Consider the following 27,640-nt stretch of genomic DNA (forward strand, 5'->3'; position numbering starts at 1 on the left):
GGTGAGTACCTAATTTCTCGAGCTTTTCGACTATACCTGTTCTTCGCTCTGTTGTAGGCTTCATGAGAGTTTCCTCGGACCTCATCTCGGACTATTTCCATCTTGTCACTCCTCGCCAAGGGGGACATTTGTGCATCATTTACGTCGCCCAGTCTGCGTGCCAATTTATAATCTCGGTCGCTAGTAAACATGTGCTGCCCAAACAACACAAAGTATGGCGACGTCCCGATACCCGTGTGTATAACGCTCCTAGCCACACACTGGATCTCCGACAGCTTCTCGTCCCAGCGCGTGTGATCCTCACTAGCGTATGTCCTTATTGCTGCCAGTACAGTCTGGTTCACTCGTTCGGCCGCGTTCGCCTGCGGTGCATAGTTCCCCGACTTCAGGTGCGTTATGCTTCTCCTATCCAGGAATTGAGAGAATTCAGCTGACACAAATTGCTTTCCATTATCGGTATGCACTATTTCAGGCACGCCAAACTGCGCGAGACCTCGGCGTGCAAGAATCGGATCACGGCCGAAGACGTCGCCTTAGGCAAAGCCATCAACCAGACATATCTGGACATGTGATCGAGGACTATTAGTATGACTACATTGCCACTTCGAGTCCTCGGATATGGACCCAGGAAATCCAGGTACAGTTTTTGAATCGTCCTCTCGGTTCTGGTTTCGGCCCCCATGAGTGGACGGTGAACCTGTGTTGAATGTTTTGTTTCTTTGCAGGTGTCACAATCAGCCACATATGCCTTCACCTGCACGGTCATCCGGGGCCAATAATAGAACTGTCGCAGCCGTCCCAGTGTCCTCGCGATTCCTCCATGCATTGCCACATCGCTGTCGTGAGCCTGTTGGATCAGTGTGCTCGTCAGGGCTTCCGGGATCCATAGCTTCCACGAAAACTCCTCTAATTCCGGCCGGCCAAATTGTGTGCGCTTAAACAGCAGTCCTTCCTCCACCTTCAGGTCTGGGAACTAATCCTCATCGCTCTGGACCGACTCGATTTTTCTTCGGTATTCTTCATCCTCGAAGGCTGTGGTGTCGAACTCCAGGAAGTCGATAGCGTCAACGTCAAAGGGACGTGACAGCATATCGGCGACGATATTTTCCTTTTCTTTGCGGTGCTCGATTTCGAAGTCATAAGCATGGAGAGCCAACGACCACCTGGATAGCCTCCCATCCAGTTCTTTGAATCGCATGAGCCACTGCAAACTCGCGTGATCTGTTATCACCGTGAATGGCATCAGTTCTACGTATGCACGTAACTTCTCTATGGCTCTTACCGCCGCCAGACACTCCTTCTCTTGTACGCTATAGTTGAGCTGTGCCCCTCTTAGCTTCGCCGAAAAGAATGCGATCGGGTGCTCTGCTCCTTCATCATCCCTCTGGAAGAGAACTGCTCCAATCCCCACGTGACTCGCATCACACTGGATGAAGAAGTGCTTCTTAAAGTCTGGGTGATGTAGCACGGGGGCGCTGGTAAGTGCTTTTTTGAGCTCCTCGAACGATTTTCCTGCCTCCTCCGTCAGCTTAAATTGCCCTTTTCCTTTCAGACAGTCTGTCAGAGGAGCCGAGAGTGCCGAGAAATTTCGCCGATACCAGCCAGCTGTCCCCAAAAATCTCCGGATTTGTCTCACGTTCCTTGGCATTGGTATTTGGGTGATCGCCTGTACTTTCTCCGGATCTGTCCTAAGCGCGCCGTCGCCTACGGTGTACCCTAAATACTTTAAATATTTATAGCCGAATTTCGATTTTTTTCTTCCAATTGTCAGGTTTGCCTCCTTGAGACACTTGGCCACTTCCTCTAACAGGTGTATATGCTCCTCAAACGTCCGGGAAATAACTAGTAGATCGTCTAAGTATACAGAGACATGGCTTCAGAGTCGTTGTGGAATTACTCGATCCATCAACCGACACAGCCGTTGGGCTGCATTGCACAACCCGAAGGGCATCGATTTAAATTGATAGAGTGGTCTGCCCGGCACCGTGAATGCTGTGTACGGCCGACTTTCAGGCTCCAGCTCTATCTGCCAAAATGCTCCACGGGCTCTCGCTGGTTTCGATGACTCCGAGACGCAACATTTCGTCCACCTCGGCAAACAACAGCTCTTGCACAGATATCGGGTAGAATCACTCCCTCGATTAATTGAATTTCGAGCCTTTCGAGCGTCGTTCTTCCCAAACCATGTGTGTCGAATGCCCTGAAGTTGTTCTTCACCTGGTCCAGACGTGTCTGCTGCGTGTGCGTCAACTCGTGCGGTTCCGTTGGTCTACTCCTAGTCAGCACCTCAGAATCAATTTCGGCTAATTCCTTGTGTCGGTCTAAGCCTACTATATGCGGAGCCAGACCAAACTTCCGCCAGAAATCGACCCCTAGGTACAGCGGTTGTTTCAGCGAGGGACACAGGAACAACTCCATAGTCTGCTTCTGGCCTCCATACGTCATTACCGTCGACACATGTCCCAGTATTTTATGAGGAGTGCCGCCCGCTGTTTGTACTGAGAATTTCTTTATGTCTTGAAGTTTCAGCTCCAATTCTCCTATCAGTTCCAGGCCGCCTTTCCCCAGAATGCTCACCGATGCCCCTGTATCCAGTAGTCCCATCAGCGTCCTCGGGCCCAACTTCACTCGTGCGAATGGCCTGTCATCCTGACGAATTGCCGAGTGGACTGCAGCACACACCTGGAGCCGCCTCCTCTTGCGCCCCTGAAACCTGTCCCGAGCCCGCTGTGCTCTGACTGCTCCCGTTCGGATACTCTCATCGACTTCGTCCCCCATTATCCGATTCCTGGCCTGTTCGTACTGCCGCTGTCTTTCCTTTATCGGCTTGCGCTCGGACCATCTAGCTTCGGGTAATACCGCTTGGTTAACCTTATATATGGTAGTGTAAATATTCTTATTGCTACTTCTTTCCTTAGGGGTATCTAATTTAACGTTGGGGGGCCTATCTATTGGCTGCTTCGCGGCGACGTGGAACTCGACTCCTCCAATTGCGTCGTGCTCCTTTTCGCGTTTCCCGGCCGACATTTAGGGCATTTAGGGAGGATGACCCCGGCCAGCCCGCACTTGTAGCAGAACAGGTTACGCACGGCCGACTCACACTCAAAATAGGTGTGACCCGGCTGAGCGCAATTCCAGCACTTCAGCTGGGTGCGGTGGCCTCCGGATTCCCTTGTCCTATGGACAGCATCCAATGCCTCGGTCTGTTCCTCCGGGTCGTGAGTGTTCGCATCCAATTCATGTACTTTGTGATCTTCCCTGCGCCTACTACCCCCATGGTCTGGACCGCTCCTTGTCCATCGCGTCGCCAGCAGTTTCTCGGCGTCCGCACACTCTTCTCGCAGCTTCTGTAGATTTGGTATCTGCATTGGATAAATCACCCTCGAAATTGCATCCCTAATATTGATCTTTATGATCTTTATTAGATCATAATCCGAGAACGGATTCAGCAATCTCGACCTTAACACCAACATCTCCTGGATGTACTGGTCCGCCGACTCCCCGTGGCGTTGTCGGCGTTCCCTGAGCTCTTGCTCTCGCTCAAACTCTGTCCGACGAACTTGAAACTGCTGCTGGAGACCATATCTCAGATTCGGCCAGTCCGGCATTTCTACCGTCCGAACATGCATCCAGTACCAATCCCTTGCGTGGCCACTGACCAATGTGTGAAAGGCTTTCAACACCCCCGCCCACGGTACCTGATACGACGTCTGTAGATGCTCCACCAGGAATATGAATTCCGCCACAGGCATCCCCTTTGGATCGCCGTCGAAGCTAAGTCCCCATCTTCGTATCTGCACTTGCTCCTGCCTAGCCTCTCCGAAACTCGGTCGATTCCTGTTAGGGTTTGCTCCTGCGCCCATCCCGTTGAACAGCCACTCCTCCACGGGTCTCTGATCGGCTTTGGGCCTCTGATCGGCCTCCAATGTTCGGTTGTTCACGAACAAGTGCGTTGGATGTGCTTGCTGGTTCGCGAGTGCTTCCTGTTGACTTCCTCCCAGACTGGTTGCATTTGATCCCCGATTCCTTCCATTCGCATCACTCGCCGTTCGCTACGCTTTTAACGAACCCACCACAGCGTTGATCTCTCGCATGAAGTCTATCATGTCCGCTTGCATTGACGATCTCAGCGCTTCCATTTGCTGCCCGAGCGACGCTCGGTAGGACTCCTGTGCTTGGGCTAAGGCTGCGTTCACGGCTGAGCTTAACTCGGACGGTAACACCAGGTCCTTACGGGTTCGCTGTTAACCTCCTACCGCTCCGACCTCTGGGTCCTCCTGGTACAACCCCGCATGTACGTTTTCCGCCACTTGCGACGGCCCTTCCGGCCTACTGCCGGCTTTACCGTCCTGGGACCGAGTCGTCGGCATGTTGTACGGCTGGTACGTGCGCTGTGCCTCTGGGCTACGCCTTGTCTTTCCCGACCCTTTAAAAATCTCCGGGTCACTCATCAACCAATTTTCCTAACGTACTCCTTTCCATCGTCTATTCCCTATTTACTTAACTATCTTGGTGATACATTAATTGGATTGTTTATTATCTGTATACCCTACTCCACTAAACACCTAGTTCCTGGCTACGTAATCCTCAAAACCTTCAATCGTAACAAGAAAACAAATAAATAAATAGTGCAATAAATAAACGAGGGGAACGTTGTGAGTTGCTGCGGACACCGCAACTCTACAGTTATACCCGATACTTATTCAGTATGGCTCTCCTCCGGCAGACGCCGCTAATGTTAAACGACACGACAAAGAGTGCGTGCGAGAGAGACAGAAAATCAGTCTGAGCGTGACGTCGGGCGCTGCGTAGCCACTGCAAATTGATTTGTTCCTATTGGCTATAAAAATGATCTGATCTGATCCAGATTCAGCAATCTGATAGATATGGTCATTATCTATGCTTCTGCGTTTTTAGTTTTCTCGAATCTGCAATATTGTGGATGCAAAAGATTTTCGTCCTTTGTGGGGGCGGAAGAGGGTGGGGCGAAATTCTGAGATATACGTTTTATAGTGTGATCTAACAGAAGTGCGGATACCAAATTTGGTTACTCTAGCCTTAATAGTCTCTGAGATTTGTGGATGCCCCAGATTTTGGTCCTTTGGTGGTGCGGAAGGGGGTGTGGCGAAATTTGGACACGAAACGGTCAAGGTCCGATATCACAGGAGTGTGGATACCAAATTTGGTTGCTCTGGCTCTTATAGGTTCTGAGATCCTTGAACTCATATTTTGCAATTGGCAAAGCCGACCATGAAACCTGTGTGTTAGAGAGAGACAGAGCGAGAAAGAATGAAATTATTTTCTTGTTTCTGGCTATAATAATTATACGATCTGGTTGAGATTTTACACTCTAGAACATAAAGTCATCCTCTAGTATGACTACATTGCCACTTCGAGTCCTCGGATATGGACCCAGGAAATCCAGGTACAGTTTTTGAATCGTCCTCTCGGTTCTGGTTTCGGCCCCCATGAGTGGACGGTGAACCTGTGTTGAATGTTTTGTTTCTTTGCAGGTGTCACAATCAGCCACATATGCCTTCACCTGCACGGTCATCCGGGGCCAATAATAGAACTGTCGCAGCCGTCCCAGTGTCCTCGCGATTCCTCCATGCATTGCCACATCGCTGTCGTGAGCCTGTTGGATCAGTGTGCTCGTCAGGGCTTCCGGGATCCATAGCTTCCACGAAAACTCCTCTAATTCCGGCCGGCCAAATTGTGTGCGCTTAAACAGCAGTCCTTCCTCCACCTTCAGGTCTGGGAACTAATCCTCATCGCTCTGGACCGACTCGATTTTTCTTCGGTATTCTTCATCCTCGAAGGCTGTGGTGTCGAACTCCAGGAAGTCGATAGCGTCAACGTCAAAGGGACGTGACAGCATATCGGCGACGATATTTTCCTTTCCTTTGCGGTGCTCGATTTCGAAGTCATAAGCCTGGAGAGCCAACGACCACCTGGATAGCCTCCCATCCAGTTCTTTGAATCGCATGAGCCACTGCAAACTCGCGTGATCTGTTATCACCGTGAATGGCATCAGTTCTACGTATGCACGTAACTTCTCTATGGCTCTTACCGCCGCCAGACACTCCTTCTCTTGTACGCTATAGTTGAGCTGTGCCCCTCTTAGCTTCGCCGAAAAGAATGCGATCGGGTGCTCTGCTCCTTCATCATCCCTCTGGAAGAGAACTGCTCCAATCCCCACGTGACTCGCATCACACTGGATGAAGAAGTGCTTCTTAAAGTCTGGGTGATGTAGCACGGGGGCGCTGGTAAGTGCTTTTTTGAGCTCCTCGAACGATTTTCCTGCCTCCTCCGTCAGCTTAAATTGCCCTTTTCCTTTCAGACAGTCTGTCAGAGGAGCCGAGAGTGCCGAGAAATTTCGCCGATACCAGCCAGCTGTCCCCAAAAATCTCCGGATTTGTCTCACGTTCCTTGGCATTGGTATTTGGGTGATCGCCTGTACTTTCTCCGGATCTGTCCTAAGCGCGCCGTCGCCTACGGTGTACCCTAAATACTTTAAATATTTATAGCCGAATTTCGATTTTTTTCTTCCAATTGTCAGGTTTGCCTCCTTGAGACACTTGGCCACTTCCTCTAACAGGTGTATATGCTCCTCAAACGTCCGGGAAATAACTAGTAGATCGTCTAAGTATACAGAGACATGGCTTCAGAGTCGTTGTGGAATTACTCGATCCATCAACCGACACAGCCGTTGGGCTGCATTGCACAACCCGAAGGGCATCGATTTAAATTGATAGAGTGGTCTGCCCGGCACCGTGAATGCTGTGTACGGCCGACTTTCAGGCTCCAGCTCTATCTGCCAAAATGCTCCACGGGCTCTCGCTGGTTTCGATGACTCCGAGACGCAACATTTCGTCCACCTCGGCAAACAACAGCTCTTGCACAGATATCGGGTAGAATCACTCCCTCGATTAATTGAATTTCGTGCCTTTCGAGCGTCGTTCTTCCCAAACCATGTGTGTCGAATGCCCTGAAGTTGTTCTTCACCTGGTCCAGACGTTTCTGCTGCGTGTGCGTCAACTCGTGCGGTTCCGTTGGTTGGCTACTCCTAGTCAGCACCTCAGCATCAATTTCGGCTAATTCCTTGTGTCGTTCTAAGCCTACTATATGCGGAGCCAGACCAAACTTCCGCCAGAAATCGACCCCTAGGTACAGCGGTTGTTTCAGCGAGGGACACAGGAACAACTCCATAGTCTGCTTCTGGCCTCCATACGTCATTACCGTCGACACATGTCCCAGTATTTTATGAGGAGTGCCGCCCGCTGTTTGTACTGAGAATTTCTTTATGTCTTGAAGTTTCAGCTCCAATTCTCCTATCAGTTCCAGGCCGCCTTTCCCCAGAATGCTCACCGATGCCCCTGTATCCAGTAGTCCCATCAGCGTCCTCGGGCCCAACTTCACTCGTGCGAATGGCCTGTCATCCTGACGAATTGCCGAGTGGACTGCAGCACACACCTGGAGCCGCCTCCTCTTGCGCCCCTGAAACCTGTCCCGAGCCCGCTGTGCTCTGACTGCTCCCGTTCGGATACTCTCATCGACTTCGTCCCCCATTATCCGATTCCTGGCCTGTTCGTACTGCCGCTGTCTTTCCTTTATCGGCTTGCGCTCGGACCATCTAGCTTCGGGTAATACCGCTTGGTTAACCTTATATATGGTAGTGTAAATATTCTTATTGCTACTTCTTTCCTTAGGGGTATCTAATTTAACGTTGGGGGGCCTATCTATTGGCTGCTTCGCGGCGACGTGGAACTCGACTCCTCCAATTGCGTCGTGCTCCTTTTCGCGTTTCCCGGCCGACATTTAGGGCATTTAGGGAGGATGACCCCGGCCAGCCCGCACTTGTAGCAGAACAGGTTACGCACGGCCGACTCACACTCAAAATAGGTGTGACCCGGCTGAGCGCAATTCCAGCACTTCAGCTGGGTGCGGTGGCCTCCGGATTCCCTTGTCCTATGGACAGCATCCAATGCCTCGGTCTGTTCCTCCGGGTCGTGAGTGTTCGCATCCAATTCATGTACTTTGTGATCTTCCCTGCGCCTACTACCCCCATGGTCTGGACCGCTCCTTGTCCATCGCGTCGCCAGCAGTTTCTCGGCGTCCGCACACTCTTCTCGCAGCTTCTGTAGATTTGGTATCTGCATTGGATAAATCACCCTCGAAATTGCATCCCTAATATTGATCTTTATGATCTTTATTAGATCATAATCCGAGAACGGATTCAGCAATCTCGACCTTAACACCAACATCTCCTGGATGTACTGGTCCGCCGACTCCCCGTGGCGTTGTCGGCGTTCCCTGAGCTCTTGCTCTCGCTCAAACTCTGTCCGACGAACTTGAAACTGCTGCTGGAGACCATATCTCAGATTCGGCCAGTCCGGCATTTCTACCGTCCGAACATGCATCCAGTACCAGTACCATCCAGGTACCGCCCACGGTACCTGATACGACGTCTGTAGATGCTCCACCAGGAATATGAATTCCGCCACAGGCATCCCCTTTGGATCGCCGTCGAAGCTAAGTCCCCATCTTCGTATCTGCACTTGCTCCTGCCTAGCCTCTCCGAAACTCGGTCGATTCCTGTTAGGGTTTGCTCCTGCGCCCATCCCGTTGAACCGCCACTCCTCCACGGGTCTCTGATCGGCTTGGGTCCTCTGATCGGCCTCCAATGTTCGGTTGTTCACGAACAAGTGCGTTGGATGTGCTTGCTGGTTCGCGGGTGCTTCCTGTTGACTTCCTCCCAGACTGGTTGCATTTGATCCCCGATTCCTTCCATTCGCATCACTCGCCGTTCGCTCCGCTTTTAACGAACCCACCACAGCGTTGATCTCTCGCATGAAGTCTATCATGTCCGCTTGCATTGACGATCTCAGCGCTTCCATTTGCTGCCCGAGCGACGCTCGGTAGGACTCCTGTGCTTGGGCTAAGGCTGCGTTCACGGCTGAGCTTAACTCGGACGGTAACACCAGGTCCTTACGGGTTCGCTGTTGACCTCCTACCGCTCCGACCTCTGGGTCCTCCTGGTACAACCCCGCATGTACGTTTTCCGCCACTTGCGACGGCCCTTCCGGCCTACTGCCGGCTTTACCGTCCTGGGACCGAGTCGTCGGCATGTTGTACGGCTGGTACCTGCGCTGTGCCTCTGGGCTACGCCTTGTCTTTCCCGACCCTTTAAAAATCTCCGGGTCACTCATCAACCAATTTTCCTAACGTACTCCTTTCCATCGTCTATTCCCTATTTACTTAACTATCTTCGTGATACATTAATTGGATTGTTTATTATCTGACTACCCTACTCCACTAAACACCTAGTTCCTGGCTACGTAATCCTCAAAACCTTCAATCGTAACAAGAAAACAAATAAATAAATAGTGAAATAAATAAGTAAGCGAGGGGGGGGGGTTGGTGTGTGGGGACACAAACGTGTCTCCAGTCGGTGTTCCGCTGGATTCCTTGGTGCCGGTGCTCCGCTGACGGTTCTCGCACCAGGTTTTCGGCATGGCCAGTACCTCTGCCAGCTGCGGAATCGGAATCACCATGCAGACCTTTCTCAACCATCTGGGTCGCAAGCGCTGTCCGCACATCACCATCGTGGAGAAGAACAAGTGCATGCGGCCATACTGCACCTACGAGCAAGTGGAGCTGCCCGATCCGACTTGTCCCACCACACAGTGGAGTGATTGGAGCCCGTGCTCAGCAACCTGTGGTCGCGGCGTGACCATCCGCACCCGTCTCTTGTTGCTGGAGAACGGACCCGAGAAGGAGAACTGCACGCAGCGAATGGAGCTGCATCAACAGAAGGAGTGTGTTAACCCGCAGGACTGCCACATCAATATGGAGCTGGCCAAGGACATTTGCGTTCAACAGCCGGACTCTGGTCCTTGCCGCGGCAGCTACCAGCGCTACGCCTTCAATCCGCACGCCCATCGCTGCGATGCGTTCAGCTACGGCGGTTGCCGTGGAAACCGGAACAACTTCCTTACGGAGAACGACTGTCTGCACACCTGCAGCATGACAGGCTCCGCCTCGAGCACAGCTCACCAGGATGGCAATCTACCCAAAGGCTGCATCATGTCCGAGTGGGAAAATTGGTCGGCCTGTAGCGTCAGCTGCGGCCTCGGCTTCTCCGAGGCCCATCGCTTTGTCATAAGCGAGCCGAAGCATGGCGGCCAGTCCTGTCCCAAGCGTTTGGTCAAACATCGTCGCCAATTACTCAATGTACGTCTCCACAGAGATTCAAATAAACACAATTACATATTTTCATCTATTTTCTATTGATCATCTTAAATACATATATCACACCACACAGTAACGCATGAGATACTGACGGGCCTTCCAGGTGTTGCCAGGGGCCGTCTCGTGCTGAAGTCCCAGAGTGTCCTCATACTCGGCAATCAGTGGATGATGCACGGCCAAGGCCTTTTCGTAGAACTCGACTGCGAGGTGGAGTATATTGGCCTGATGGTAGATGCTTCCGATATTGTAGAAGATTTCCAGCTGGGCAGCGCACCTGCAGAAATCATCGCCAGCAGACCGGAGTTCTTTGTACCGCTCGGCAAAGGCCACCGCGTGAGCTACGGCTGCCGACTTCCGGAGCACCTTCTTCTGCAGGGCCAACTGATTGAAGACGACGGCTATGGAAAGCGCTACCAGGGGATCCGGATTCTCGCGTAGCATGGGCACGTACACGTTGAGGGCGTACTTGAATGAACTGCAGTTGAGATGGTAGTGGCCCAGGAAGAGACGCATCTGTTGGTCGACAAGGGGCTGGCGATGCAGGAGACGCCTTATGTAGCGGCAGTACCGCATGTCCTCCCCCTTCTGGACGAGCAGGGAGAGCAGGTTCCACAAGTTTATCTGGTTCGGCTGCTTTGCGATGAGTTCACGCAGATACGAAAACGCAATGGCGCAGTCGTCATTGAAATAGCAGGCCAGTATCATAATCCTTTCAATCTCGTAATGGTAATACGTGAACCTCTTTGTGGTGACCATTGCGAAGCAGAGCTTCTCAGCGGCACTGCTCATGCCATGTGTGTGGGCCGTGCGCATCAGGTCCAGAAACAGATCATACTCATTCTTGATGGTCAGATCGGAGGCCTCTGATGCGGCACTCTTGCCGGGATCCTAAAGATCATTCAATTGAATGGAATTCTTTCGGAATCGAACAAGTAAGTACTTTTGCCTGCAGCTCCGGCTCTGTTGATCCCGTTGCCCCAGCTGCCAGACTTCGCATCTGCATAATGGCCTTTAAGCTCTCGGCGTTGTAGGTACTTCCGCCGTTGGCCGCCGCTATCATTTCCTCGCGATTTTTCAGCTTGATGGAATGTCTACTGAGCAAAACATATCCCACGTCCAGAAACTCTTCGATGCGCCCGATTTGCTTCAACATTACGCATCTTTCGTAGAGCAGGCGAGCAATCAAGGGCTGGCCCTCGACCTCGCCAGACTGCTCCAAGGCCTCGACGGCCTCCTCATGCCGGCCCTGCTGTTTCAGAAGTGCGGACAGCGTGAACTTGGCATCGTAGCAAACGGGGGCTAGATGAACCACTCTCTGGTAGCATTGGATGGCCTCATTGCTGCGATTTAGCTGGCGAAGACACTCCGCCTGCTACAGCCAGACGAAGGCGGGACAGTCGAAGGTATCGCCATCGGTGATGGGACTCATAAGGGCTATGGCCTCGGCATACTTGTGCTCCTGCATCAGGGCTTCCGTGATGTCCATGTACAGTTCCACGCGGCCCACGGACAGGATGTGCTCCTGTACATTCTGGATGAGGTAGCCCAAGAGGTGGTGGGCCCGCAGATGGATCAGACTCACACATAGCTTGGCCCTCAGCTCGGGCGCGTAGTCGTCGGGTATGACGCAAAAGTAAATCATCTCCAGGCTCTCCTCCTGATCGTCTTCCAGCTCAAAGTTTGTTCGCTCTCTGAGGCAACTGAGCACCTTGGAGTATCGCTTGTTGATAATCAACAGTTCGAGATACATGTTGAGATCCTCCAGGCTGAAGCGGGCTTCGCATCCACTGTACGCCCCCTCCATGGCCTCGAGAGCTATCGCATGCTTCTCGAGGACGTGAAAGAAACGAGCCACATTCTTCGCCGTGCTAAGGCACGTGCTCCACTCCTCTGGCGGCATCAGGGGCAGCATCTTGAGCTACGTGAACATGGCCGCATTCGTCTCGCCCATTTTCTCCAGCAGCTGGGCTTTTCGGAGCCTTAACAAGTAACCTTTTGGAAGCACTTTGATGGCCTTTGTATAAATAAGACGGGCACGGGCCATGTTGCCCTGCTGCACCAGCAAATCAGAGACTCTTAACCACATGTCGCGATCCTGAGGGTTCAAGTGTGCCGCGAGAGTGGAGAAGTGCAGGAACTTGACCTCGTCGCGATTTTCATAGATCTCGGCCAACGTGTAGAACGGCTCACTGGCCAGCGGGTTCTGGCGGATGATCTCCATGAAAATCCGTTCGGCTGTCTCATACCGACCGTACGCGAAGCTCAGGTTCGCCTCGCCCATCAATCCTTGCAGAGCGGGGCTCAGCTGGCTCTTGCGCCCCAGATTTCCGCCACCGCCGGAGCGAGCACCTTCCTGCTGCTGTACCACCGGCGGTTTTCGTTGCGCAGACACTGTGGGTTGTTCCTCTGCTTCCTCCTCTCCATTATTTTCATCATCTTCGTCGCTGGGCTCGAGCTTTGTGCAGAAGTCTGGGAATTCTAGGCACTGGACTCCCTGCACATAGCGCTTGATTAGCGCTCCTTCCTCCTCGTAGTCGTAGTTCTGGTCACTGTCTTCGGCCTCCCCTGTAGCCATGTCTATGATGTCCACAATCCTGAGGGGCTGCGTCTCCTCGAACTGCTCCAACTCATCGTCCGGCACATCGTTGGTCTCAATTTCCTCAATTAAACGTTGGAGTCGGCCTGGTCCATTGTAAACATTACACACCAGCAAACTTAACCCCCTTAAACCCCCTCAAATTAAACAGGTGAACAGCGTGAGTTACGCCGCAGAAAATAATACTGAACTTTCTCTATCTGTTTTTTTTCTCCGTCCTTTCTCTATACATAAAAAAGGGCAACGATATTTTTTACCAGAACAGCGCTAAAGTTCTTCAAGTTTCTTAATATTCTTGGAGTGCATTTAATACCCAATGGTCTACAATGGGTTAAGTTAATCAACAGGAGATCAAACAAACGGCCCTCGATACTATCGACTGGGTAATCGCAGAGCAGAGCTACCAGACAGAGCTAAGAGTTAACGGAACTTTTTTTTACTGAATGCTTATCGCGCAGTCCCTGTTTTTACTTGTGTATTCTTGTTTTTAGTGGCATCAACACGCATGCACGCAAGAGGAATGAATCTGCAACTTGTAAGTGAGCATGCAGCACAACTAGTGGAAGTTCGCTAATAATGAATTTCAAATTATAGTTAGATCGGCAGCTGTCGCATATAGGCACCGAGGTGGATTTTTGGTTAAAACAAACGGTACAGCTAGCGAAATCGGAACCATTAAACGGAACGAATGCCGGAGAAACTATGCCGGGAATCGGGATACAGAACGGGTAGGTGAGGAGTACCAGGGAGTGCATTTTACTGTTTTCCATTACATCGGGCTTTACGCGCGACCTGCCGTACTACGAGCCCAATGCGAAAATGCTGCAGGCCCAGACAAACAATTTTATGGACGACGATTTGACCGACAATGACGCCATCTTTGCGCATTATTTGAGCACCGAGAAGTTGGAGTTTTACAATGCGTCCTCGGTGATGCTGACTCTGCTTACTATCGAGGATGTGACTACAATGAAGCTGTACTCGCAGCTCATCGAGCCGGATGTGGCGGTTCATAAAGTACATATAAATGCATTTCGTGTCGCTCTCTCTGCTAGAGATTCTGTAAATGCCGAGGAAGTGGTGTCCCCGGGAATCGATGAGGTTGTCTTGCTTGATACCCAAGTGCAGTTTAATGGCCTCGCCGCTGCCAAAGGAGCTCATATCGGCCCTGTTTCCACATCCGCATGAGCAACTGCCTTTTAAAGATCCGATGCGCCGCCATGTGGCCAGTGTGGAACAGGTCTGCCGCACCAGTGTTCACTTCAAGTTCAGTAGGGGAAAACTTCCAGACGACAATGTGTTGCAGTCGCAACGCTTTCATGTAATTCTCCGCTCCACGCGTATTCCGTTTCGCTTTATGTACCGCGCTGTCAATATGCTCCCGGAGATGCCAGGTCTCCGTCGTTACCTCTTTCCCTTTCCGAATTGGCTAAACCACATCCATCTTGGATGCAAATCCAACCGCCGCCCCCGCAAGCTCCTCCAGCACATATTTCGCTGCTGAACGAGACCATAGGCGACAATGAAGAACAGTTGGAGGCGGTGCAGACGATTGTGACTGAACCCAATCCCAAAGCTCCATTTATAGTGTTCGGACCACCAGGTAAGCATCAGGTATGCTAGCCACAGTCGTACACAATTCACACCTTCTATCCATTCAGGCTCTGGCAAGACCACTACCATTGTGGAGGCCATTCTACAGGTGCGCCTTCGACGACCGCAAAGCCGCATCCTTGTAACAGCCGGTTCGAACTCGGCCTGCGACACGATTGCCATGAAACTGTGCGAGTATATCGAAGGAAACTTTCGGCTCATGTTTTTAAGGGAAAAGCCGCTGATCCGAATCTATTCACGCAGCATATTCAAGAAGGTACTGAAATTGGTGCCGCCCTTGCTGCTGAAGAACTCCAATTGCTCGGACCATTTTTTCAAGCATCTACGAGTGCGTAATGTGATTACGTATACCATCATCGTGGCCACATTGGTTACTGTCGGCCGCCTGACTTTTTTTTCACCCACATATTCATCGACGAGGCTGGAGCTTCCACCGTGCCGGAGACTATTATGGGCATTGTGGGTGTTAAAAAGAACAAAGATTGTCATGTAATTCTGTCCGGAGATCACAAGCAGCTGGGAGCAGTGATCAAAAGCAGCCGGGCTGCGTCCCTTGGCTTGAATCAATCTCTCATGGAGTGTCTACTGGCATCGGATTGCTACAAGGTAGACGAGAACGGCAACTACGATCGCACCCTTCAGGTGCGTCTGCGTCGTAACTATCGGTCACATCCCGAGATCGTGCGTCTTTTTAACGAGCTCTACTACGGCGGAGAGCTAATCGCAAAGGCTCCGGACGAACAGGTCAACCTTGCCGCTGAATTGGATGTGCTGCCCAATGGCCAGTCCCCCATCATCTTCCAGGCCACACATGGAGTCACCAAAAAGGAGGAGCACACCACCAGCTCCTTCAATTCGCTGGAGGCAGAGGTTCTGTGCTGGCACGTCAAGCGCTTGATAAAAAATGGCCTCGGCCCAAATATAGAGGTAAAGCAGGAAGACATCGGTGTGGTGGCTCCATACACGTCTCAGGGCAACCTAATCATTCGGAAGCTTAAGCGGCAGGGCCTCGGCAATGTGGAAGTTGGCAGCGTGGAGACCTATCAGGGCAGAGAGAAGCTCATCATCATTGCCACTCTGGTGCGTTCGTTCAGCTATATGGGGTTCATGCGTAACCCGCGTCGCATCAATGTGCTCATTTCGCGGCCCAAGGCGCTGCTCATACTGATTGGTAATCCCGTCACTCTTCGCCATCATCCCGACTTCAAGTTCATCATTGATGAGTGCATCCAACATCAAACGTATCTCTTCAAAAAGAGAGATTCATTGCACTTCGTGGTAAAACATGTGGCTATAAGTGATTTGGAAGATGGCAAAAATGTGAACACTGCAAATCCGAAAAAAGCCTTAGTTAAAGCCAAGCAAGTGATCCCAGAAATGGGTAAGTGCTTAAACTACAGTCTTGGATTTATTTTGCTATACCACCTATTTTACAGATAATATCTTTACCGCCATCTGTGCCATGATGAATGCTTTAAATATATCATAGAGCTACGCTCTTCCCTAATCTAAATCGAACAAAATCTTCTAGAGATATAAGCTAGGACTAACGGCTGCTGTACCCTGATAATTATATGTGCAAGACCCAGAGACTGCCTAGAACATTCCTAAAGTACGCATCTGTTTGTAACCATTTACTTTAATTTTTTTTTTAATTTTATTTGTATTATTTGTCTATCTGTAACAGTGGGCTGCTCTTGCTCTTGCGGTCTTTAAGAGCTGTAATAAGCGCTCCATTTATTTCACTGTAAACGAAAGGAAAAGAATAGGTATTATTTGAGAAATTCCTCGGACCGGATGAGTAGTTCCCATGAATGGATGTCGTTTGGTACGCTCAACCGGATTGATAGTCAGATGCAATTGTGTAAGCATTATCATTTAGAGTGTATATATTTAAGCAGTGTCTCTATATAATTAGTAATCAGATTATAAAGAATACAATACAATGGAGTTGCTGCGTTAGTTTTCGAAAAATGTTTAAAAATAGTTACGATCTTGCTTGCGGAGGAGCCTGTCATTCATTTAATTTTTTTGTCCATCGCCTATCGTATAAATTCGTTCAGTCTTTGTTAATCAACAATTTTTCTTTTTTAAAGTGATTAATGGTTTACATTTGTTTTGAGTCAGAGAAATGTGCACTTAACGAGAAATGCAAAGTTAATTAGAGAAACCTCAATTTAATGAACTTCTGCAATGACTGTCTCCGTTCGTTCGATATAAAAATTTGTGTTCGCATTTTTGGTTTATAATAAAATATATATATTAAATATTATTATTGTTCTGTGTGTAGGACATATCAAACGCTCTCCTTAGCTGCCTCGATTGCGTGTGAGTAACTCATTTGGTATACACTTATAAAAGACCCCGACCCCAGGAGGCGACGCTCTTCGTCACCAGCATCCATCATCAGGGTGAGTGTGTTGCGATGTGATTTTGTGAGTGGGGGATGGGGTACAACAATATCTACGTGGGGTTAAGACCCGAGATTAGAGTATAATTCGCCGCACGCCGCACTCCATGCAGAACTTGGCGTGCTCGATGATGAACCTGCCGCCACACTCGTGGCAGAACTTGGACATCTTCATACTCGAACTTAGGCTGGACGCGGAGTTACAGCTCAGCAGGGAATGCTGCGATGTGGTTGGAGTCAGCGACGCCTGCCCATTGTTGTTGTTGTTGTTATATACTGGCTGGGATTGCACCTGCTGTTGCTGCTGCTGGTAGTTGTAGTTGCTGTCTGGTCTATTGTGCTTCTGTTGTTCCTGCGGCTGCTGCGTGGAAATTGTCAGAGAGTGCTCCGATCCACTGGAGGATTCTGCTCCGTCGGTATTGCCATTGCCAATGCTATTGATAGCGCCGCCGCCGCCGCCATAAAGCCTCTGACGTGCCTTGAGAGTGCCATAGGCAGTGTGCGCCTGGGTCGAGACATCAGTCATGGCGCTCGGCAGCTTGGCACTGGCCGTGTGCGGACGCAGCAGATTCTGGTTGCGTGGTGTACCCGGTTGTAGGTCGCCGGACCGCTGTCGCGACAGGCTGTAGGGGGAGTTGGTGCTGCAATAGAAATGCAAGACAAATTATTCAATGAAAGTCATCATGGCAGATTACTCACCTGCCATAGGCAGAGTCGGAGCTTAGCTTGGAGCTAGCGCCGCGACGAGACGAGTGGGACGAGGACATGGGATAACCATCGAGACTGCTTAGCTCGTCGGAATCCGCTGATGCTGAGGGTGTCAAGGGGAAGCTGGCCTTCAACTGATGCTGCTCCTGCTGCTGAAGCTGTTGCACTGGCTCCGGATCCAATTCCCTTGCTGTACCCTGCTCTTCGGGTCTTCTGATGAACAGGGTACGGATTGAGGCGCCGGCATCCTCGCCCAGTTGCCGAAACTCGCTCTGCATTTGCTGGATCAGATTTTTAGCGTTATTGACCTGGACGGAGTCGCTCGATAATAGGGCCAGTCTGTTGGCATTGCCAGCCAACTGGCTGGCCCGATCCTCAGGCCCGCCCTGGGCGTCGACATAGGCGTCCTCTGTATCGCTGATCTTTCTGAACCGAGCGTGCTCCGGCTCGTTGCCATTCTCGATGTGCAGCACGTCGATGGGCGTCTGTGAGTTGCCCACCATGTGGCGCAGGGAGTCGGGTGAAATTGGGGAACGGCCGTGGGCATTTGTCTCCGTCTCGATGCTGATGAAGATCTCCCGCTTCTGCTGATCCTCGACTGGCCTCTTCCCCACCATCTGCACTGGCATCTGCTGCATCTTTTCGTCGTGGCTGCTAGCACTGGATGCATTCGATTGCTGGCGCTGCATCTGCATCTGCAATTTCTCGCCTCCCTTGCTATTCGAACTATTCGAGTTGGATCTGTGGGTGTAAGGGTCTTTAGTGGGCTGTGACTTGGGCTGAAGGATGCTACTGGTGGTGGCCGGTCTCAGTGTGGCTGTAGTGGTCTGTTGTGGGGTCGAAGTCGCTTTATGGAACGAGCGTTGCCTGCTCGTCGTGCGATTCAGCAGGAATTCGCGACAATCTTTGAACAGCGGGAACTGCTCGTCGTCATTCTCGTTCTCGAATGAGGAGAGAATCTCCTCAAAGTCAAAGTCGTCGAAGGTGGGCATGTTGACCAGGGGCAGTGGATTGGCCAGCAGTTGCTTCTGCTGCTGCTGCCAGCACTGCTCGTCGTACTCCATTGAGGACCGATTGGCCTCATCGTCGGCGGAGCACCCCGACGAGGCATCGTACAGAAACTGATTGCGTCCCAAGCGCATCTTTCGCTTCAGCAGATTCCTGGCCTCTCCGGACTGACGTCGCTCGTAGGTGATCGTCGACTGAGAGCTGTTCCGACTTCGGCTCTGCGACAGCTGCTGTGGCGTGGAACTGGCATCCGAGGCTACGCCGCTGGACACGTGCAGATTATCGCATGCGTTGATCAGCTTTGGGTCGATGAACTGTCCGCCGCCCGCTGCGGCCGGACGGCCAAAGCCGAAGATGCTCTCCAGCTTGATGGGTGTTAGGGTGTTCGCCCCACCGCTGACGGGCTGATGGACTGATGGCGTCGCCGTCGCTGGTCTGCTGATGTGCTCCAGCCGCAAGGGGGTGGCAATGGGCTGGTAGTTTTTGGGCACCCTCTTCTCGTTATTCTCCTTGGCCGACACGGCAACTGGGGGTGGGGCTGTGGCTGGTGCTGATTCTGGTGTCACCGTGGTCAGGGCCAGGGGCGGCATCTGGCCGGGATTGCTGGACGTGGTCAGGTTCTTGGCCGAGTTCTGCTTGCTCAGGTTGTTGCTCTTATCCTTGAGCTCCTTGCTTGTCAGCTGACTGGCGGCTGCCACCTCCGCTGCCTTGGCATTCAGCTCTTCCAGCTCGTGTTCGTATTTAAGGAACACCGCCAGGGAGTCGGTCTTGGCCACGTTACGCCCGGGCAGTGCCTGAGCTGTGGTCTCGCTGGCAGCGCCAACGCCCACCGGTAGCTTCAGCATCTGTTTGCGGTTGGACGTACTCGTATCCCGGCGGACCACGCGTGGACTGTGGAAGTCGTTGACGCAGGAGGCGCGCACCGGCATCTCGTCGTACTCTTCCGGCTTGAGGAAGTTCGTGGAGATGGGACCCTCGTCGGAGAGGCCCCGCTGTATGGTGGGGCGATAGTTGGTCGCAAACAACGGACGACTAGGCAGCAGCGGTGTGCGCCGGGGGGCCCGCAGAGAGGAAGTGCGCCGGAAGTTGGAGGCAGGTGTGGGTTTCGGTGTGGTCGGCGGTGCCTTGCTGCTCGGCATGGTCAACGAGGTGGTCATGGAAAGACTTGGTGTGGCTGTTAGTGTGGCTGTTGGGGAACCGAAACCTCCTCCTGCTCCGGCGGCGTGCCGGGGGAGCAAAGCTCCTCCAGCTGACGTTTGGACGAGAGGAAGGGATCGTACTTGTCGTCGCGGACGCTGACTCCACTGAGGCCGCTATGCAGGAGATTGGAAAGGATGCAGTAAAGTGAGAGAAAGAGCGCAAAATGGTAGAAAGTTTCTGTGGGAAAGCTTTAATGGTAACCCGCCCGTCTGTGCATAGCCTGGCTGTCGTCTGGGTGAAATGGCATGAGGAGGAAGAGGAGGAGGGTGAATCAGATTAGCAGGCTACAAACCTCTTGAAGGTGCCTCCGCGGCGGGAATTGGGAAGCGAGTGGCTGTCGTCCTTGGCAGGCGGCTCCTTGATGTACATTTTTCCATCCTCGTCCTGCCCGAGCATCACCAGGCAGCGACTGATCCTGCTGCCGCTCTGCTTGGCCACAAGAGGCAGCTTCGTGACAGGCCGCTGATCGCTCTCAGCTTCTACGTCGCTGTGCTCGACCTGCGGGAACTCTCCGCTATTCGGACTGGACGTGCGTTCGAGGATCTTCGCGGACCTCCTCATCATATTTTCCTTGCTACATTCCAGCTCACTCGATTCGTTGTCCATTTCAATGACATCGCGCTCGAACTGCAGCCGATCGCTGCCGAGGTGCAGTCTGGGCAGCTTGGTATGGCTCATGGTGTGGCCGAGGGCCTCCAGGCTTTGCTGCAGCTGGGGCATGGGCAGGGCCCGCATGGGTAACGAACTGTTCATCTCCATGGTGGCCTGGCCAGTCCGCTTCTTGGGCCGGCACACAGTTCGCGTGGTGGTCGTTTCCATTTTGATTTGGATCTCGGCTCGCGGCGAATCGTCCTCGTAATCGGAATAGGCAACACGCGGTCTCCGCGACAGAGGCACAAGGCTGCAATCCATATCATCTTCGGTCGATATCTGCATGGAGTTCGCTTTCTTAGTTGGCGGTGATTGCTCCAAGTTGCGCAACTCCAAGCTGGGATGCTCCCGTGTGCGGATGCGGCGACGCGCGATGTGGAGGAACGCACCTTCACTTTAACCACCTCCTGCGGTGTTTCATCCATTTTAGTTGCTTTTACGATGGTCGTAGGGCCTGACGTGGGCAGCGTGTGGGTGTATGGGAGGTTGCTTCAATTAGCTTATAGTTCGATAAAAAATCCTGGTATGAATGGGTTCTATTTTCTCAAAGTTTCTATCTAAAATCTAAATGCCATGATCCTATAGGAACCTCTACAAGACTACTATATATATTATTTTTATTTGTTCTATTTCTATCTCGAGACTCTCGCGTTACCCTTCACTTCTCCCTCTAAGAACCCATCCATTGTATACGATAGCTGCACCTAGACAGCCACTTATAGAGCTTAATGCATCGGTGATCTTTTTGGAATGCTTTTGAGGCGGCGGCGCGCATTAATTACGAACCATGAACAAGTTCCGGCTTCTTAGATCCGACAAGTACTCGTAAGCCAAGTTAATTGGGAAACTGCACGCTACAGTCAGTGGAACCCCATGGCATCCCATATATACAAGGTATATCCCTACATCTGACTATAGAACCCAAACCCATACCTTTTCGCTTGATCAACCGATTGAGATCCTCGAATTTGAGTGCCGGCAACATTTCCTCCTCGGCAGCATCGACCCTTTCCCGATTGGTCACACAGTCCAGCTGGAGGGTTTCGCCACTGGATTGGCTTCGCAAGCGATCCATGGTTTCGGTGATGCGGTCACAAGTCTCGATAGGCTTGCGTTTGGCGCGTAGGACGCGCTCCTTTGGCAGAGCTGGTGCTGCTGGTGGATCGTCGTCTTGGGTCACGCACAAGGTGACTGTGTTTTGAGTGACTTTTGTCCTGGCTCCCTCGGCCTTGCTGCGGACTGCGGGCGTCCCGTTCTTTGGTTGGGGGCGTGCCAGCTTATTTGCTTTAGGAGGGCTGAGTGGGAGGAGCATGAGTGGAGTTCGCTGATGGATATATATGCTCTCACTACGGTGAGGCGCAAGGCGCAATACGAAGTATCTGTCTACCACAAGGATACGTTTACAATTACGGACACTGGTGGGGATACGGGGGATTAGTCAACGACAACCAAAGCAACGACAGAGGAGCGATTGGGTTAGGTGTATCTAAGTATCTCTAGCCTCTATATCTATAACTATATCTATCCCTTGGTACTCACTTATCACTGCGCACGGACGAGGTCGTGGAGGGGAGCGACATCAGGCTCTGCTTGGGGGCCGTCATGTCGCCGGCGTCCAGCAGATCCTCGTGGTTTCCGGAGTACTTGTTCCGGTTGATCGAGCGCTTCGTCCTATAATTATTCATTGCGAGTGGAAATTGAAACGGCAAACAGAAAAAATAATTGGAATAATAAATTGGTAGTGTCTGGGTTTGTGGCAAGTGTGTGACTAGTGTCAAACAAGAATACATATGTCGAAGGACATGTCATCGAAAACCAGGCTTACTTGAGATTGGGCGGCCTGTATGCTTCCTGGCGTCCAGCCGTTCCTTTGCTTTCGACGTCTCCTGGGTGTTGGTCAGCTTCATGGTGGCCTGAATCGCCTTCTCCTTGCACCACTCCACATGCCGGTCGAAGGCCTTCACGTTGAAGTTCCGCTCGCAGTGGGGACAGTGCTCGGAGGCCACACCCTTGATGCGCTTGGCCAGCGAGCGATCGCAGGCTGGTACATGGTTTGGGGCGCCTGCGGGCGATGTTGCAGCACCTCCTGTTCCTGTTGCTGTGCCCCCTGCTCTACGCACGGAAGCTCGGGCCGTAGAGCGAACCAGCTCGGTTTGGGAGTTGCGACGAATGGGCAGAGGAGAGCCCACACTCTGAATATGCAACAGCATCCAGAAGAGAAAAAGAGAAAGAGAGAGAGAGAGAAGGAGTTGAGCGATGGCTCGATTGATTGGCAGATTGGAGCGACATCAGGCTCTGCTTGGGGGCCGTCATGTCGCCGGCGTCCAGCAGATCCTCGTGGTTTCCGGAGTACTTGTTCCGGTTGATCGAGCGCTTCGTCCTATAATTATTCATTGCGAGTGGAAATTGAAACGGCAAACAGAAAAAATAATTGGAATAATAAATTGGTAGTGTCTGGGTTTGTGGCAAGTGTGTGACTAGTGTCAAACAAGAATACATATGTCGAAGGACATGTCATCGAAAACCAGGCTTACTTGAGATTGGGCGGCCTGTATGCTTCCTGGCGTCCAGCCGTTCCTTTGCTTTCGACGTCTCCTGGGTGTTGGTCAGCTTCATGGTGGCCTGAATCGCCTTCTCCTTGCACCACTCCACATGCCGGTCGAAGGCCTTCACGTTGAAGTTCCGCTCGCAGTGGGGACAGTGCTCGGAGGCCACACCCTTGATGCGCTTGGCCAGCGAGCGATCGCAGGCTGGTACATGGTTTGGGTCGCCTGCGGGCGATGTTGCAGCACCTCCTGTTCCTGTTGCTGTGCCCCCTGCTCTACGCACGGAAGCTCGGGCCGTAGAGCGAACCAGCTCGGTTTGGGAGTTGCGACGAATGGGCAGAGGAGAGCCCACACTCTGAATATGCAACAGCATCCAGAAGAGAAAAAGAGAAAGAGAGAGAGAGAGAAGGAGTTGAGCGATGGCTCGATTGATTGGCAGATGTACTCACGTCTGTTGGTATTGTGGATCCCGTGCCTACGGGATCCCGACTCCCAGCGGTGGGGGTGTGAACTCCAGACACCTTCTCAGCATTGGGCAGGCCAAAGTTTTTGGGAAGGACATACGTGGAAAGTGCTGTGCCCTCGCGGTGCTGGCGCGAGGAATCAAAGGTATTGCGCTTCTTTGAGATCTTCTCGCAGACGACGACATGCTTGCGCAGGGCATTCAAGTTGAAGGTGCGGCTGCAGCACGGACAGGGCGTCAGATCGCTGGGGTTGATGGCCACTATCTCGGGCACGGGCAGCGGCAGTCCTCGGGTGAGCGGCGGCGAAGAGGGCTCCTCCTCCTGCCCGCATTCGGGCGCTTCCAACTCGGCCTCCGTGTTGAATGTGGCTGCGTGGTGCGGTTATATGGAAGTAGATAATGTAAGAAATCAATTCTGTTTCTGCGAGCACTTTGACAATGTTTTGTATATGCTGTATATTCACAAAATATGTATATATATGTAAATATATGTATGTATATTTTCGCGGTTGCAAGCCAATATTTCGATTTCGATTTTTAAATCATGGAGATATCAGTGATCGATAACTAAGCAGTGTTTACACCATTATTTAGTTTTAATTGTGAAAAAATCTTTCTCGGTTGTGTGTGGGCATTAAAAACTAATAATTAACATCACATTGTGGGGTAAGCAAAAAATACCATCAATTATGGCAGCTACTGCCAGACAGCGGCAATCCAATTACAATGCGAGGCCAGCGGAGCACCCACGACTGGCTGCCAGCAAAGATTACATCAATCAACGGCACGCATGAGACAAGGGGAGCAGAAATTTCCGCAACATCTTGGGAGTCTTCCCTCCTCCCCCTTCGCGGGGACAGCTTCTCTCGTTTCAATTGAAATCAATGCAAAGCTTTATGTTACGCATTCTTTTCCCAAACCAGCAAAGAGCCGTTGCACACGACTGCTCTGGCCCGTGTCGGTGCTAATGACGCCCGCAGAATGCAACAGAATCAAATCCACTGCTGCATTATATGAATCCACTCATCCCACTTGAGATCTATAATAATAACAGCATCCCTGTCCAATGGGAGCCTGAGCAGATCTGACTGCATGGAGAGAATAGAGAATGGATGGCAATGATTCGGCCAAGTGATTTCAGATGGTCAAGAGTTTACTAGATCAAAAGTTTAAAGCCCTACAACTGAGTGATGAATGCAATTTTCAATAGACTATATATGTGTCTGTTCCTTCTTTCATAATCAAACGATTCCCTATCCACATCCATTCCATCCACTAGTCCGCGTCTAGTCGGTTCCAAGCATTTTCCATAGTCTTTCATGGGTCTTTTCGTTGCAGCTGTTGTCGGTCCGCTGTTGGGCAAGCTCTGTAAGCCACTTAAGACATCAGGCCCATAAATGTGTTGTTTTCTGATGTGCAATAAGGTAAAGCATAATACAAACGGTTTTCTCATTCCAGTTCTTGGCCACACTTTGAACTTCCAACTGTTTGACACTTGGCGATGCTTCCCATGAACCAAAACAGTGGGAACCTAATGAAAGGGCCCCGTCCTCTCTTAGTTCTCAGTAAATCATTCAGATTTTCAATTTCGCTTTCATTACGAGTATTTGGTCAAACGGGAGGTGACATCATTCGGAATTGATAAGAATACGAGTACTAGAAGGAGTCAATGAAAAGGTCGTCTTGGCATTGGATTCTTCGAAGCAGATTAAGCAGCTGTTCCAGCATTTACATTTTCCCCCCCACTTAGCGCTTTCACTTGGTCAATTTTGTAGAAACTAAAACGGTTCATTTAGCATTTGTGTATTAGTTGATAATTTGCAGTGAAAATTACTTGGCTTAATTGCTGGGGCTGTTGCTGTTTCTGATGGTTTGGCATGCAAATGATTGTTAGTTGGTTGGTTAGTGGACAACACGTCGATCTTATTGACAACAATCAGAATGCGTTGCAGTTGATTGTTATTGTTAGTTGCTGCTGCTGTTGTTGTTGCAGGTTCAGTGGGCGTTGCTGCGCCCACACCTGGAGGTGTGTCCGACTCACTTGACTTGGCATTGGGCAGATTTTTCTTGCCTTTATTGCTGCTGCTGCTGCTGCCGTTGCTGTTGCGTTTGAGGGAAAACGTATTGCGGACGCGCGAAAATGTGGACAGCTGTTGCTGCTGATGCTGCTGTTGCTGTTGCGGCAGTGATTGTTGCGCCTCAATAAGCTGCAATGAGTTGAAAGACCTCTTCAGCGGCTGCTGTTCAAATACGTTAATTCTGCCATTTCCACAGCCATTTCCATTTTCGTTTTCGTTTTCCCTTTGATTGCAGAAATTTAGTTGAGCTTTTTCGCTGACCAGCAAATCGTTGAGTTGCTGGTACTCCTCGTAGATGCCCCTACTGTGCCGCTTATTGATTTTGGCCAGTGGCTGAGGCTTCTGCGACTTTGATTTAAAGATCTTGTTCCACATTTTCTTGCTCATCTTGCTCAAAATTTGGAGTACGCGCGTCTCTGATGATTATTCACTTTCCCGAGCCTTCGTTATTTTTAAACACATTTCACATTTTCCGCGCTCCGCACCGTTTCGCTCTTTCCAATTGGACTTCTTCTTGCGCCGGCGTCTGGTTCAATTTTGAGCGGCAGCAACATCGCCGCCATCCCGCCAGCAACATTAAGCTCTCGCAAGCAACAAGCTGCCCGCACAGTGGGCCTTTGGACCTTTTGGCGTTAAAAATCATACTGTGGACCATACTTATGGCGGGGCTATTTTGGATGTTTTTCCTTCGTAGTTGCGACACATAAATACGTACATATGTCGCTCTAAAACACAAATCGTAGATTGGTGAACTCTAAGTGTCCATATTACCTAAATTGAATTTTTAAAATCTCTGAAAGACTTATCATATGCGTGAATCTGAATATTATTCGTATTATCCAAGCCGCTCATTGGATTTTTGATTTTGGCCACCTGATATCCACTGTGCGACGTGCCGGCAACATGTTGCCGTGCACATTTTGCATGGAATTAAAAATAGTTGCACTCCAGTTTTGGCTTTAGCTGCGGTGTGGGTGGGTGGGTGTGGGTGTAGCTGCTACCAGCAACAAAGGCCACCATTCTTTTCCAACTTATTCCCTCAATTTCTGCTTTGGGTTGTCTGTTTCCCCTTCTCTTGATATTCGCTTGGTGAGGGTGTTGTGGTTTTGAGCAGATATTTGCCACAAAGAGATGAAATCATAATTTATGGTATATCTTGATCAATATAGCACATCATGTCAATACAGTTATGCCTATCTGTCTGTTGAAGGTTTAAAGGCACTACATATGTATATCTTATAGCTGACATTGCGAGTTTATATACATATGTAAGAGTATCAACAGCTTCGGAATTCGTCTTTGGACTTCCTTTCTTGTTTGTCTTGTCTTTACGGCTGATTTATTTAAAGCCGTCGCCAACACTGCCGCCCGTTCCGCCGCCAAATGTTGCTGAACCCTTGGCTGCTTAGACCGTCATTCATTCCACTCTGAAATCGGGCAGAATGACTGCCAATTCCCCCCATTTGAATATATTCGAATTTCTAAATTGAAGTAGTCTTTGGCGCAACTTCCTTTCGGGCCATCAGTCAATCAGCCTAAAGACTAGACATCAAAGTGGATCGTTTCCTGGCCAGTGGGAATTGGGTCCACGACTGGTACTGGGTGTAGTAAGTATGTACTTGCATAAGTTGCATAAGTGCGCCAAAAAAGGTAACCGCCATCGGAGTTGCATGTGACAACGGCAGCAGCAACATTTGGCGAGCTCAGCAACATTTGGTGTTGCAGGCGGATTACATAAATAAACAGCTGGGAGGGGAGTTGGAGGCGACACATTTGGCTGAACTGATGAGGACAGAACTCTTTAGAGAGTCTATTAGGTAGCTCATGAAATTTGCCGCAGATATATAAAAAAGATATAGTCAGTAGTAGTCGTTGGGAGAGGCGCCCGGGGTTGTGGGCGGCATCGTTTGTGGTCGCCCACGCGTCTCGACTCTGACTTGCCCTCAACATCCTGATAATCTCTTATAATTGTCACGCTCTGAGAGCACAGCCGAAAATAGAAGATATGTTGCAGTTGCATATACATATGGTTCATACATATGTACATACATGTGCACGATGCATCTATCTCGCTCTACCGATTTTCACGCTTTTCACGGCAGAGCCCTCGGGACA

The 27,640-nt window shown here is 50.9% G+C and overlaps 1 protein-coding gene and 3 pseudogenes across 1 annotated transcript; 2 read left to right on the forward strand and 2 right to left on the reverse strand.

Moving 5' to 3' along the window:
• The first annotated feature begins 9,513 nt into the window (after positions 1–9,513).
• LOC117191411 (spondin-1-like) lies at positions 9,514–10,293 on the forward strand. Its single transcript, XM_033396287.1, has one exon. The coding sequence runs from the start codon at positions 9,514–9,516 to the stop codon at positions 10,291–10,293; it is 780 nt and encodes a 259-aa protein (XP_033252178.1).
• Positions 10,266–13,354, reverse strand: LOC117191412 (annotated as a pseudogene).
• Positions 13,355–13,367: 13 nt separating this feature from the next.
• Positions 13,368–16,426, forward strand: LOC117191413 (annotated as a pseudogene).
• Positions 16,333–25,936, reverse strand: LOC117191973 (annotated as a pseudogene).
• Positions 25,937–27,640: the final 1,704 nt, after the last annotated feature.

This window comes from Drosophila miranda (genome assembly GCF_003369915.1).
Source record: "Drosophila miranda strain MSH22 chromosome Y unlocalized genomic scaffold, D.miranda_PacBio2.1 Contig_Y1_pilon, whole genome shotgun sequence".
NCBI lineage: Eukaryota > Metazoa > Arthropoda > Insecta > Diptera > Drosophilidae > Drosophila > Drosophila miranda.